This window comes from Nerophis lumbriciformis, linkage group LG02 (assembly GCF_033978685.3).
Source record: "Nerophis lumbriciformis linkage group LG02, RoL_Nlum_v2.1, whole genome shotgun sequence".
Taxonomy (NCBI): Eukaryota; Metazoa; Chordata; class Actinopteri; order Syngnathiformes; family Syngnathidae; genus Nerophis; species Nerophis lumbriciformis.
In genome coordinates, this window is record NC_084549.2 from 5,320,001 (window position 1) to 5,332,500 (window position 12,500).

The 12,500-nt window shown below is 47.0% G+C and overlaps 1 protein-coding gene across 1 annotated transcript in view; it reads left to right on the plus strand.

Annotated features, from left to right (window-relative positions):
- epas1b (endothelial PAS domain protein 1b) overlaps positions 1-12,179 on the plus strand; it is a 96,253-nt gene extending 84,074 nt beyond the window's left edge. The window contains exons 10-16 of the mRNA XM_061932470.1: positions 1-50; positions 4,157-4,267; positions 5,546-6,090; positions 6,163-6,250; positions 11,429-11,483; positions 11,576-11,662; positions 11,736-12,179. The exon at positions 1-50 is cut by the window's left edge and continues 168 nt beyond it. Of these exons, the coding sequence (XP_061788454.1) occupies positions 1-50; positions 4,157-4,267; positions 5,546-6,090; positions 6,163-6,250; positions 11,429-11,483; positions 11,576-11,662; positions 11,736-11,884 (1,085 nt within the window). The 3' untranslated portion in view covers positions 11,885-12,179. The remainder of the gene's footprint in view (positions 51-4,156; positions 4,268-5,545; positions 6,091-6,162; positions 6,251-11,428; positions 11,484-11,575; positions 11,663-11,735) is intronic.
- The last annotated feature ends 321 nt before the right edge of the window (positions 12,180-12,500 follow it).

The window sequence follows — 12,500 nt, forward strand, 5'->3', positions numbered from 1 at the left end:
AGAATCCGCCGCCGTGCAGCGCCACTCCCAGCCTGAGCAGCTGCTCCACGGTGAGGACTTGTTGAGGTGTGCCTTTGCTACAGTGGACATGTTCCGTGGTCTATAAAGTCCACTGCAAGTCTCGTCCTAGTCTTGTTATTCCTGGACCTTAGTCCAAATGTGGGGTTACGGTATTTCATTTAGGGCGTAGAAGAGCGCCATCTGTGGTGGTGACGCAGATTTACCTGAGTCATTCCTTTAATCCCGATTGTCTTCTTGTCAAGTTCAAACACTGATGTCATCTATTAAACAAGACAAGAAGCAAAGAATCAAACAGAGACAGAATTCATTTTGGCTCAATTGAGGAGAAACGTGTCGACCTGTAACCTCTTACAGTGGCGAAAGATTGTACTCCTCCTTCTTTATTTTACTTTCTCCGACCACATGACCACAGCTGCTTCCAGAGGGAAGTGGGTCGTAAACAGCGTTGCTTTTGGTTACAGAACAGTTCAAAAGAGAAGGTCGTAAATACTTCACAGAAAAGGTCGTAAACGAGTTAAAAAAAGAGGTTCGTAAAACAGTTCAAAAAGACGTTCGTAAAACAGTTGAAAAAGGAGGTTCAAAAAAAGGTCGTCTGGAAATTGGGCAGATCCAGCCTTCTCTCCGCTTTGAAGTCCTTAGGTTAGAACAATATCTTTCAGTTGATTACCATACATGAAAGAAAACAGGAACACCTTCATCTTGCTTCCCCCCCTACACAGTGGAGTTTTACGAGCCTTCTTCTTGCTAGGTTTTGTTGTACGGAGTCTGAATCCACCCTCACCTCCTCCCCCTTCTGGAGTTCCAAGGGGTGCGAGAGGTCCCGGGTTCAAATCCTGGACGAGCCCCCAATTTGTCGCGTTTTGGACCAGTTGTTCCATCCATCCATCCATCCATCTTCTTCCGCTTATCCGAGGTCGGGTCGCGGGGGCAGCAGCTTAAGCAGGGAAGCCCAGACTTCCCTCTCCCCAGCCACTTCGTCCAGCTCTTCCTGTGGGACCCCGAGGCGTTCCCAGGCCAGCCGGGAGACATAGTCTTCCCAACGTGTCCTGGGTCTTCCCCGCGGCCTCCTACCGGTGGGACGTGCCCTAAACACCTCCCTAGGGAGGCGTTCGGGTGGCATCCTGACCAGATGCCCGAACCACCTCATCTGGCTCCTCTCCATGTGGAGGAGCAGCGGCTTTACTTTGAGCTCCTCCCGGATGGCAGAGCTTCTCACCCTATCTCTAAGGGAGAGCCCCGCCACCCGGCGGAGGAAACTCATTTCGGCCGCTTGTACCCGGGATCTTGTCCTTTCGGTCATAACCCAAAGCTCATGACCATAGGTGAGGATGGGAACGTAGATCGACCGGTAAATTGAGAGCTTTGCCTTCCGGCTCAGCTCCTTCTTCACCACAACGGATTGATACAGCGTCCGCATTACTGAAGACGCCGCACCGATCCGCCTGTCGATCTCACGATCCACTCCTCCCCCACTCGTGAACAAGACTCCGAGGTACTTGAACTCCTCCACTTGGGGCAAGATCTCCTTTCCAACCCGGAGATGGCACTCCACCCTTTTCCGGGCGAGAACCATGGACGCGTTTTGGACCAGTTGTTCCTCCCAGGGAATTCAAGTCACAATTCGCTCCCAAGTTCTTTCCGACACTTAAAGCTGAGTTGAAAAACCACCAAAGACAGAATAGGTATTTTGTTGTATATTCTCAAAGCTTTGCCAATATACATTTTTGATTGAGACCAGTCTAACCATAGAACATTCTCTTTCGCCTCCCCAAAATGGTCTGTCTTCCCAACGCCAAAAACCTCTCTTTCCTTCCCCCTCCCTAGCCATAACAAAATGCTAGTCACAACGAGTGTTGGGACTAACGCGTTACTTTGTAACGCGTTATTTTTTATACTCAGTAACTCAATTACCGTTACTACATGATGCGTTACTGCGTTATTTTACGTTATTTTTTAATGTAGTATCGGCTAGAAACAGAAGAAGTGTCGTCCTTCTGTCTCACAAGGAAAAGAAAAGGCATGCTTTCCTCGACCGAGGAGCGGAGCGCAGGGGAGACGTTCCTCCAGGGCCTATGTACTTCGGGGCTAACAACTTTCACTTTACCCGGCAGTGGGTCTTTACAGCTCCGGACTCGAGGGTGAATGACGAGGCCGGCGGTTTGTTGCAACTTTGCGACTTTATTGGTGTCTTACACGCAGCCATCCACCAAGCTAGAGCACCTGCACACACTAACTGTTGCGCTCCCTCACCTCTCTCGCCCACTCACTCACTGACGTCACTCACCTCACATGCTGTGATATCTTAAAGGGCCACACACACACACACACACACATACGCTACTCTCATAACAACTAACAAGACACCATGGTGAAGCCAGAAGTCAAATTTCTTAACAAGTTAACATGGAGACATTGTCACTACTTTTCTTTTGTCGAGCACAAAGAAAATAACAGTTTAGTTAAATGTAAGTTGTGTCTTGGATCAAAGATCCCATCTACTTAAAGTTAAAGTGCCAATGATTGTCACACACACACTAGGTGTGGTGAAATTATTCTCTGCATTTGACCCATCACCCTTGATCACCCCCTGGGAGGTGAGGGGAGCAGTGAGCAGCAGCAGTGAGCAGCAGCAGTGACCGCGCCCCGGAATACTGCCCAAAACAACAATTCAAATCTGCTGAAACAGCTACATAAATGTAAATGGGTTATACTTGTATAGCTTTTCTACCTTTTTAAGGAACTCAAAGCGCTTTGACACTATTTCCACATTCACCCATTCACACACACATTCACACACTGATGGAGGGAGCTGCCATGCAAGGCGCTAACCACCACCCATCAGGAGCAAGGTTGAAGTGTCTTGCTAAAGGACACAACGGACGTGACTAGGATGGTAGAAGGTGGGGATTGAACCAGTAACCCTCAGATTGCTGGCACGGCCACTGCTAGCCAGGACAACATTGATAGAGCCATTGCAGCGTATGTGCTAGAAGACATGCAGGCTATTTCTACAGTGGAGTTACACGTTTTCAGGCAGCTAATTAGCATGATACCGGCGTCAAACAACAAATGGCACGGAAAACATGTTCCAAGTACCTGGACAGTGAGTACATAAACATGGAAAGCGAGCTAAAGAAAACACTCCAAACTCTGCCTCTGCTCATCATTGAAGGTACACACTGTCAATTCTCTTATATACTCTTTCATTCTAGACTTCTAGAGTGTTTGATTATCACATCACTCTAAATGTATGGACTATAAAGTTCACAAACATAAAGAGGGATGCTAGTGGGCCAGGCCAATCTTTCCTTATCTCTAAACTAAAACTGGGGAAATGTGTAGAGTGTTCTGGGCTTCACTACAGTGTTGATCTCCTGAATACATGATTTTATTTCACAATTCCTTGAGAAAAAAAATGCCTGGTTAGGCTTTGTGTATGTCATGTGTGCCTTCCTTGGGTGAAGCCAGATTTACAGCTATGTTGTCATTATGCTGTTTGTTACTTATGTATGTTATGTTGCAGCTATTTCAAATAGTTTTGTCAATTTGTTTTGGCCTGAAATAAACTGGCCCTTTGAAACATATCTTTGTGTGTTGTATGTAGAGCACATTGCTTAGCAGAGTTCAGTGATGCAAATGCATGTCAAGTTGATCAACAGATTGTATTATTCTCCAGTGCAATAACAGTACTGAAATGAAGGCTAAAAGGGCATTAATGAGAGCCTTAAAAAAAAAAGGAGAAAAAAAGAAGTAACTAAATAGTTACTTTTCACAGTAACGCATTACTTTTTGGTGTAAGTAACTGAGTTAGTAACTGAGTTACTTTTGAAATAAAGTAACTAGTAACTGTAACTAGTTACTGGTTTTCAGTAACTAACCCAACACTAGTCACAACACATTCCAAAGAACTCAAGGGCAACACACAGTATACTTGCTGACAGAGCATCAAGAGAAAAAATGGAAGAAGTACAACTTAAATTTGGATATATGTAAATATCTCCGCCAAAGACAGCTTTTGTCTTCTTGCCGGGCACTCAATGTAACACAAAGTTTTTGTGATAACTTCGAAACAATTATTCTAACACTTCTTCTTGGGTCTCTGGTCTCTGGTCTCTGGTCTCTGGTCTCGCCACAGCCCAGCAGCCCAGAAGATTACTACAGCACTATTGACAGCGACCTGAAGGTGGAGCTAACGGAGAAACTCTTCGCTTTGGACACCAAAGGCAACAGTCCTGTGTCTACTGAGGTGTGTTTGCGTATTCTACGTTCTACGTTCTACTAAGAAGAGTGAACAGGAAACATAATTCAACTCGATAGTTCTGGTGTGTTTAGAATTTAGACTACGCAGTATGTCCATACATGACGGATTTATATTTTTCATTCCGATCTTAGTACACTGAACACATATTTGTTACAGTTTTTCTTCGATAAAACTGACTAATTCAATTAACTGTTAGAATTCAGCCAATTGTAGGTATAAAACTGATAGTCATGGATCTTGTTGGCTTGCTAACTGTTAGCATTTTCACCATTTTTTTAGCTACGCAACTAAAGTCATGTATTTTGTTACTTGGTTCTATCTCACAAATATGCTAACGTTTAGCATGCTAACTATTAAATTTGTATGCAATTTTGTAGCTATAACACTGCAAGTTGTTGATATCGTTTCTTAGCACTATCTTACTAACATGCTAACGTTTAGCATGCTAACTGTTATCATTTTATTCAATTTTGTAGCTACAACACTAAAAGTTGTTGATATCGTTACTTAGCACTATCTCACTAATATGCTAACGTTTAGCATGCTAACTATTATCATTTTATCCAATTTTGTAGCTATAACACTAAAAGTTGTTGATATCATTACTTAGCATTATCTTACTAACATGCTAACGTTTAGCATGCTAACTGTTATCATTGTATCCAATTTTGTAGCTACAACACTAAAAGTTGTTGATATCGTTACTTAGCACTATCTTACTAACATGCTAACATTTAGCATCCTAACTGTTATAATTGTATCCAATTTTGTAGCTATAACACTAAAAGTTGTTGATATCGTTACTTGGCGTTATCGTACTAGCGTGCTTACTGTTAGCATGTTAATCGTTAGCATGCTAACTGTTTCCATGCGGGCATTCAGAACCTGCAATGGCCTCCTGATCCTCAGTTAACTGGAGAAAAGTGGAAAAACATTTCAAAATTGAGGAAATGTGTTCCTAACTTGTGAAATATTTGTATTATTTAGACCAAGGTCTTCCCTGAATGTGACACATCCTCCCTGTTCTTTGGCTATGGGGAAGTTCTCTACAATGAGTTGAATTCCACTTCCGGTTATTCTAATTCAAAGTCCTGTGGGTTGGAGCCAATCCTATTCAGATGTAAAGTCCTCAATTGAATTGAAATAAATTTAACAATAGTGAATTTCGCACCAGCCTGACGGACAGGTGGCGATGATGCAGGTCTACGAGCATCGTTGATGTCCATGAGGTTGTTACTGTAACAGCATGTCGTGTCCTTTCAGAGGGACTTGAGTGACTTTGATCTGGAGACATTGGCTCCCTACATCCCCATGGACGGAGAAGACTTCCAGCTCAATCCCATCATTTCAGACTCCGAGCCCCTGGAAGTGGGTGTGTCCATGGGGAGCAGTAGTGGCGGCGGCAGCCTGGCTCAGTCCCAGCAGACCCCCAAGCAGAGCTTCAGCAACATTGCCAGCCTCTTCCAGCCGCTCTCCTCGCCCCCTCAGCAGCAAGGCCGCTACCGGACCCATCCCGCCGCCGCCGCCGCCTCCTCCTGGTCTGCGGGGGAGGACAGAGGCTGCGGTCAGGGGGAGCTGGACCCGAGGACGAGGTGCCACATGATGGGGTGCATGCAAAACCCCCCATGCCAAGTGCCTGCCAGCACCCCTTTGTCTTCCATGGGGGGCATTCAGAACCTGCAGTGGCCTCCTGATCCTCTGCTGACTTACCAGCAACACGCCAACAAAGGTTACCGCATGGACTCTTTGTCTGGAGACCCGCGCCTGTCTTGCCAGCAGAACCTACAGAGCGTCCTGCACAACCACAGGTGATGTTTCTGAGGATGTCTCCAGTCCAGCAAGTGATCGCGTGCAAACAGACTTTCAATGTGTGTGTGCAGGTCCATGGAGAACTTTGGACAAGCTTACAGAGACCTGCGTCCTCCTCGTGTAGACAACAGCGTCAAACGCTCCTTCGATCAAATGGCGGTAAGTCCCTCTGACCCTAGGGCGACTTCACCGGGTCCTTGGATTAAAGTGTTGGGACACAGCCCTTTATTGATTCTTTTATCAATCAATTAATCAATCAATAAGTCAATCTGCCCGTCCATTCATTAATCAATAAAGTATCAATTAATCAATCAATCAATCAATTAATCCCTCCCTAAAGTAAAATGGGATGTCGCTATTGCGCCAATTTACACAAATTCAACAATTCTCTGTGAATTATGTACAACTTTGTCCAATTCTCACAACTTTTGCCCACATTTTGGCCAATAAAATTTGCCTCTGATTGACAAACTACTGAAATAAACGTGTTTCTTGATTAGACCAAGCAGGAACAACATCCATCCATCCATCTTCTTCCGCTTATCCGAGGTCGGGTCGCGGGGGCAGCAGCTTAAGCAGGGAAGCCCAGACTTTCCTCTCCCCAGCCACTTTGTCCAGCTCCTCCCGGGGGATCCCGAGGCGTTCCCAGGCCAGCCGGGAGAGATAGTCTTCCCAGCGTGTCCTGGGTCTTCCCCGTGGCCTCCTACCGGTCGGACGTGCCCGAAACACCTTCCTAGGGAGGCGTTCGGGTGGCATCCTGACCAGATGCCCAAACCACTTCATCTGGCTTCTCTCGATGTGGAGGAGCAGCGGCTTTACTTTGAGCTCCTCCCGGATGACAGAGCTTCTCACCCTATCTCTAAGGGAGAGCCCCACCACCCGGCGGAGGAAACTCATTTCGGCCGCCTGTACCCGTGATCTTGTCCTTTCGGTCATAACCCAAAGCTCATGACCATAGGTGAGGATGGGAACGTAGATCGACCGGTAAATTGAGAGCTTTGCCTTCCGGCTCAGCTCCTTCTTCACCACAACGGATCGATACAGCGTCCGCATTACTGAAGATGCCGCACCGATCCGCCTGTCGATCTCACGATCCACTCTTCCCCCACTCGTGAACAAGACTCCGAGGTACTTGAACTCCTCCACTTGGGGCAAGATCTCCTCCCCAACCCGGAGATGGCACTCCACCCTTTTCCGGGAGAGAACCATGGACTCGGACTTGGAGGTGCTGATTCTCATCCCAGTCGCTTCACACTCGGCTGCGAACCGATCCAGTGAGAGCTGAAGATCTTGGCCGGAGGAAGCCATCAGGACCACATCATCTGCAAATAGCAGAGACCTAATCCTGCAGCCACCAAACCAGATCCCCTCAACGCCCTGACTGCGCCTAGAAATTCTGTCCATAAAGGTTATGAACAGAATCGGTGACAAAGGGCAGCCTTGGCGGAGTCCAACCCTCACTGGAAACGTGTCCGACTTACTGCCGGCAATGCGGACCAAGCTCTGACACTGATTATACAGGGAGCGAACTGCCACAATAAGACAGTCCGTTACCCCATACTCTCTGAGCACTCCCCACAGGACTTCCCGGGGTACACGGTCGAATGCCTTCTCCAAGTCCACAAAGCACATGTAGACTGGTTGGGCAAACTCCCATGCACCCTCAAGGACCCTGCCGAGAGTATAGAGCTGGTCCACAGTTCCACGACCAGGACGAAAACCACACTGTTCCTCCTGAATCCGAGGTTCGACTCTCCGGCGTAGCCTCCTCTCCAGTACACCTGAATAGACCTTACCGGGAAGGCTGAGGAGTGTGATCCCACGATAGTTGGAACACACCCTCCGGTTCCCCTTCTTAAAGAGAGGAACCACCACCCCGGTCTGCCAATCCAGAGGTACCGCCCCCGATGTCCACGCGATGTTGCAGAGTCTTGTCAACCAAGACATCCCCACAACATCCAGAGCCTTAAGGAACTCCGGGCGGATCTCAGGAACAACAATTTGTAACAATATATCAACTACGGTATATATTGATCAAACCACACAATTGTTTTAGCTCCAAACTACCTCCTGTTCCTGTCTACAGCGCTAATCCTTCTGGGTAAGGTGGTATATAAACGTGTACTCCCTACTTGACATGTATTTATCATTGAGTTATCCAGAGTAAGACTATTAAGAACCTATTTTATTTTGCAGTGCTGACCTATGTTAGAGATGTTGAAGTGCTTCCTCTACAGTTACTCGTTGTGATTGATCTTGGTCACCTTTAACCCTTGAACCATTGTTCTTATTAGTAGAGTCAACTTGGTACATGTGCTGTGTGTTGCAGCATTGGTCAAACGTACCATTTCTTCACATGCTTGTTGATGCCACCTTCCATTGCCTCCACATGGGTCAAAGCCACCTCATACCCTGTAAGGGTCCGCCTGGTTCTTGGCATCGGCCGATATTGCAGACACTATCATTTCAGCTTGCCTGCTAAGCCACAATGAGCCATAGTTTCAAGGCCTTTGGGAATCTGCCTTGATGTTTCTTGCACCCTCTTCCTATCTTTGAGATTTTGAGTATACCATCGCCCAAGCCTTTTCACTGGTTGCTCCTAAATCTCGCAGAGTATAAAGTGGTGATTGATCATCTTTGCACGTTTAAGCACAAGGCTTCTTGACTTCTTGGTCTTAAACGTCATTCTTCTCCAGTCCAAGAGATACTGTAATCTCTCCAACAATGACGCATCTGCATCGGGACTTGGACTGATGAGTGAAGGCACAAATTGGTGGTAGCTCTTCAGAACCTCTCAATGAAACTCCTGGACTTGCTCTCTCTGCCGCTCTGATAATAATTTACAAAAAGAAGTAGAGAACTGGTGCAGCCCATGGGTATTCCAACCTCCAGACTCTGCCAGTTTGTTGTGTATTTTGCAGTTGTAAATCCCATATCATATCCCATATCCCATATCCATAGGGAGGAGACCCTGCCCCAAGTGGAGGAGTTCAAGTACCTCGGAGTCTTGTTCACGAGTGAGGGAAGAGTGGATCGTGAGATCGACAGGCGGATCGGTGCGGCATCTTCAGTAATGCGGACGCTGTATCGATCCGTTGTGGTGAAGAAGGAGCTGAGCCGGAAGGCAAAGCTCTCAATTTACCGGTCGATCTACGTTCCCATCCTCACCTATGGTCATGAGCTTTGGGTTATGACCGAAAGGACAAGATCACGGGTACAAGCGGCCGAAATGAGTTTCTTCCGCCGGGTGGCAGGGCTCTCCCTTAGAGATAGGGTGAGAAGCACTGTCATCCGGGGGGAGCTCAAAGTAAAGCCGCTGCTCCTCCACATCGAGAGGAGCCAGATGAGGTGGTTCGGGCATCTGGTCAGGATGTCACCCGATCGCCTCCCTCGGGAGGTGTTTAGGGCACGTCCGACCGGTAGGAGGCCACGGGGAAGACCCAGGACACGTTGGGAAGACTATGTCTCCCGGCTGGCCTGGGAACGCCTCGGGATCCCCCGGGAGGAGCTGGACGAAGTGGCTGGGGAGAGGGAAGTCTGGGCTTCCCTGCTTAGGCTGCTGCCCCCGCGACCTGACCTCGGATAAGCGGAAGAAGATGGATGGATGGATGGATAAATCCCATATCGAGTTGACTGTAATATTGCTTAAATAGTTCTTACTCTCTCTGGTATCCACAGGAAGTTCATTGCAAATTCAATCAGAGCTTGAGGAACTGAGCCGTTCGCATTTGCAAGATCAAGACATAAGATTAGTTCTCAGCCTTTTAGACTCCTTAGTGGTATGCCATATCACACTGGTATGCTCGAGGCAACCTGGTGAGCCTGGTGTCCCAGTTTTTCTGCACGGCGGTATTTATCAAGCCATTCTCCAGCATGGAAAAAGAGAGTCTTTGTGCGAAGATTCTAAACCTGATCTGCGATGCACCAAGATAGTGGAACAATCTCCTGCCTCCACTCAACTTTCATAAGTCTCCACAAGAACCTTTTCAAGCCTTCACGTTTTTTGTAGACCTTCTGTTTGTCTACAAATCGTGCTACTTTATGCAGTTTCTATTTCGGCACAGGTTTGGAAGGTCTCACAAGGCTTGATACGTCAGGTTTTGGTGTCTCACAGAGATGGTCAGAGTGTACATTCTTAAGGTGATCATCAAGTTCTTGCTGAGGGATGTTCAATTCACCACTCTTGCTATGTTCAAACAACTTCTTTGTAAACTTTTGGGGTTTTCAAAAAATGATCTTCTGGCTCGCTCTCTCTTCTTCCTTTTTCTTTTTCGCTCGAAGTAGTGCTCTTAGTTTTACTCTGACCTGTTCTCTCAGCTCTTCTATCCCTGCTTTTTCATCAAGCCATGCTTTATTCCACCTGTGCTTCAAAGATTTTAACTCTCTTCTCAAACCAGCAATCTTCTTTGGACCTTTGGGGCGGCATGGCGTAGTGGGTAGAGCAACCGTGCCAGAAACCTGAGGGTTGCAGGTTCGCTCCCCCGCCTCTTACCATCTAAAAATCGCTGCCGTTGTGTCCTTGGGCGGGACACTTCACCCTTTGCCCCCGGTGCCACTCACACCGGTGAACTGAATGATGAATGATAGGTGGTGGTCGGAGGGGCCGTTGGCGCAAATTGCAGCCACGCTTCCGTCAGTCTACCCCAGGGCAGCTGTGGCTATGAAAGTAGCTTACCACCACCAGGTGTGAATGATTGATGGGTTCTACATGTAAAGCGACTGTGGGTACTTAGAAAAGCGCGATATAAATCCCAGTTATTATTATTATTCTCACGCCTGCTTGGTTGTGGGTGCAGGACGTTCCTTCCAAACCCCAACACAGCCGAACCTCAACATTGCAACATCATAAATCAGGTGACCCATCACTTTGATGTACCTTTCAGAGCATTTTTTTAGCATGATGCTAACATCTTCCATTCATTCCGAGCTTTAGTGTCAGCCATTGATGGCCATTTCAGATTCTTCTTTCTGTCAGTAGCTTCCTCTGCGGGAGATTTACCAGAGCACTGTGGTCTGCAACCTGGCCTTGGTTGTTACTCAACTGATCTGGAGTCTGCTGTCTTTCCCCAGGAAGAAATTGCATTAACTGGCAGATTGGTTTCTGACACAGTAGAAGTGTCCTCTGATCTTGGGACAGCCGAGCATTTCATTCTTCCCTAAAGAACTCTCAAACCCTTGATGCTAGCAAACACTCCTCCACACCAACAGATTGGACGCCCAGAATCTGAGTCCATCATTCCGCTATTCCGCAATCGTGGTCTTGGACGTTTCCTGTAGTCTTCCGAATCCGTCCGATTTGGTCCATCATGATTAATCATGTGATTGTGTTTTCTTCAGGGTGAATGTAAGACGTCAGAAAGCATGTGGAAGAAGATGAGGAGCAACATGTCCGGTAAGAACTCTCCTGTCACGGCAACGTCTTCCTCTCCATTTTTGTTTTCTTTCATTTTCTGGAGTTCATCTTTCGTCTTGTCGTGTTTTCAGGTCGTGGTCCAGGCGAGCTGAAAGCGGACACCAGGACTTTGTGTTTGGGAAGTGTGCAACAGCACAGGAAGTCTCAGTATCCAGGAAGTACGTCAGGGGAATGGGAAGTTCTTCTGCATGTCCATGTTTGGTGACATCAAATCTTCCGTGCTGTTTCAAGGTCTTGCCAGTCGCTTACTGGGTCCGTCGTACGACTTCTGTCTGCCGGAGTTGACCCGCTACGACTGCGAGGTCAACGTACCGCTGCAGGGCCACCTGCACCTGCTGCAGGGCTGTGACCTGCTGAGAGCTCTGGACCAAAACACCTAGAAGGTCCTCGTCCTGACATGGACCTCACTTTGTTGGAATGATGGACACCACTCCCACACTTGGACTGCCTTGTTTCCTCCTTCGCACGTCCTGCCTTCTGTAGCCGCCATCTTGTTGTCCACCTCACCCCAACACGGATGTGTCATGTGACCCTGCGTGACCTGTAGGCCGTGAGCGGTCACAGGTCAGCAGTTTGAGACATGGTGTCAAAGGAGATGATGTCAAATAGATGTTCGTTCTTAACCAATACACGTAACTAAGTTTTATTGTTCGCTAATACACGTTAGCTCATTTCCATTGTTCGCTAATACACGTTAGCTCATTTCCATTGTTAGCTGATACATGTTAGCTATGTTTTATTTTGAGCTAATACACGTTAGCTAATCTCCATTGTAAGCTGATACACGTCAGCTAATTCTCATCGTTAGCTGATATATGTTAGCTAAGTTGTGTTGTTGGCCAATATATATTAGTTAAGTTTCATTGTTAGCTAATACACATTAGCTAAGTTTCATGGATAGCCAATACATGTTCGCTACGTTTAATTGTTAGATCATACACGTTAGCTAATTTTCATCGTTAACTGATACACTTAAGCTAATTTTCATTGTTAGCT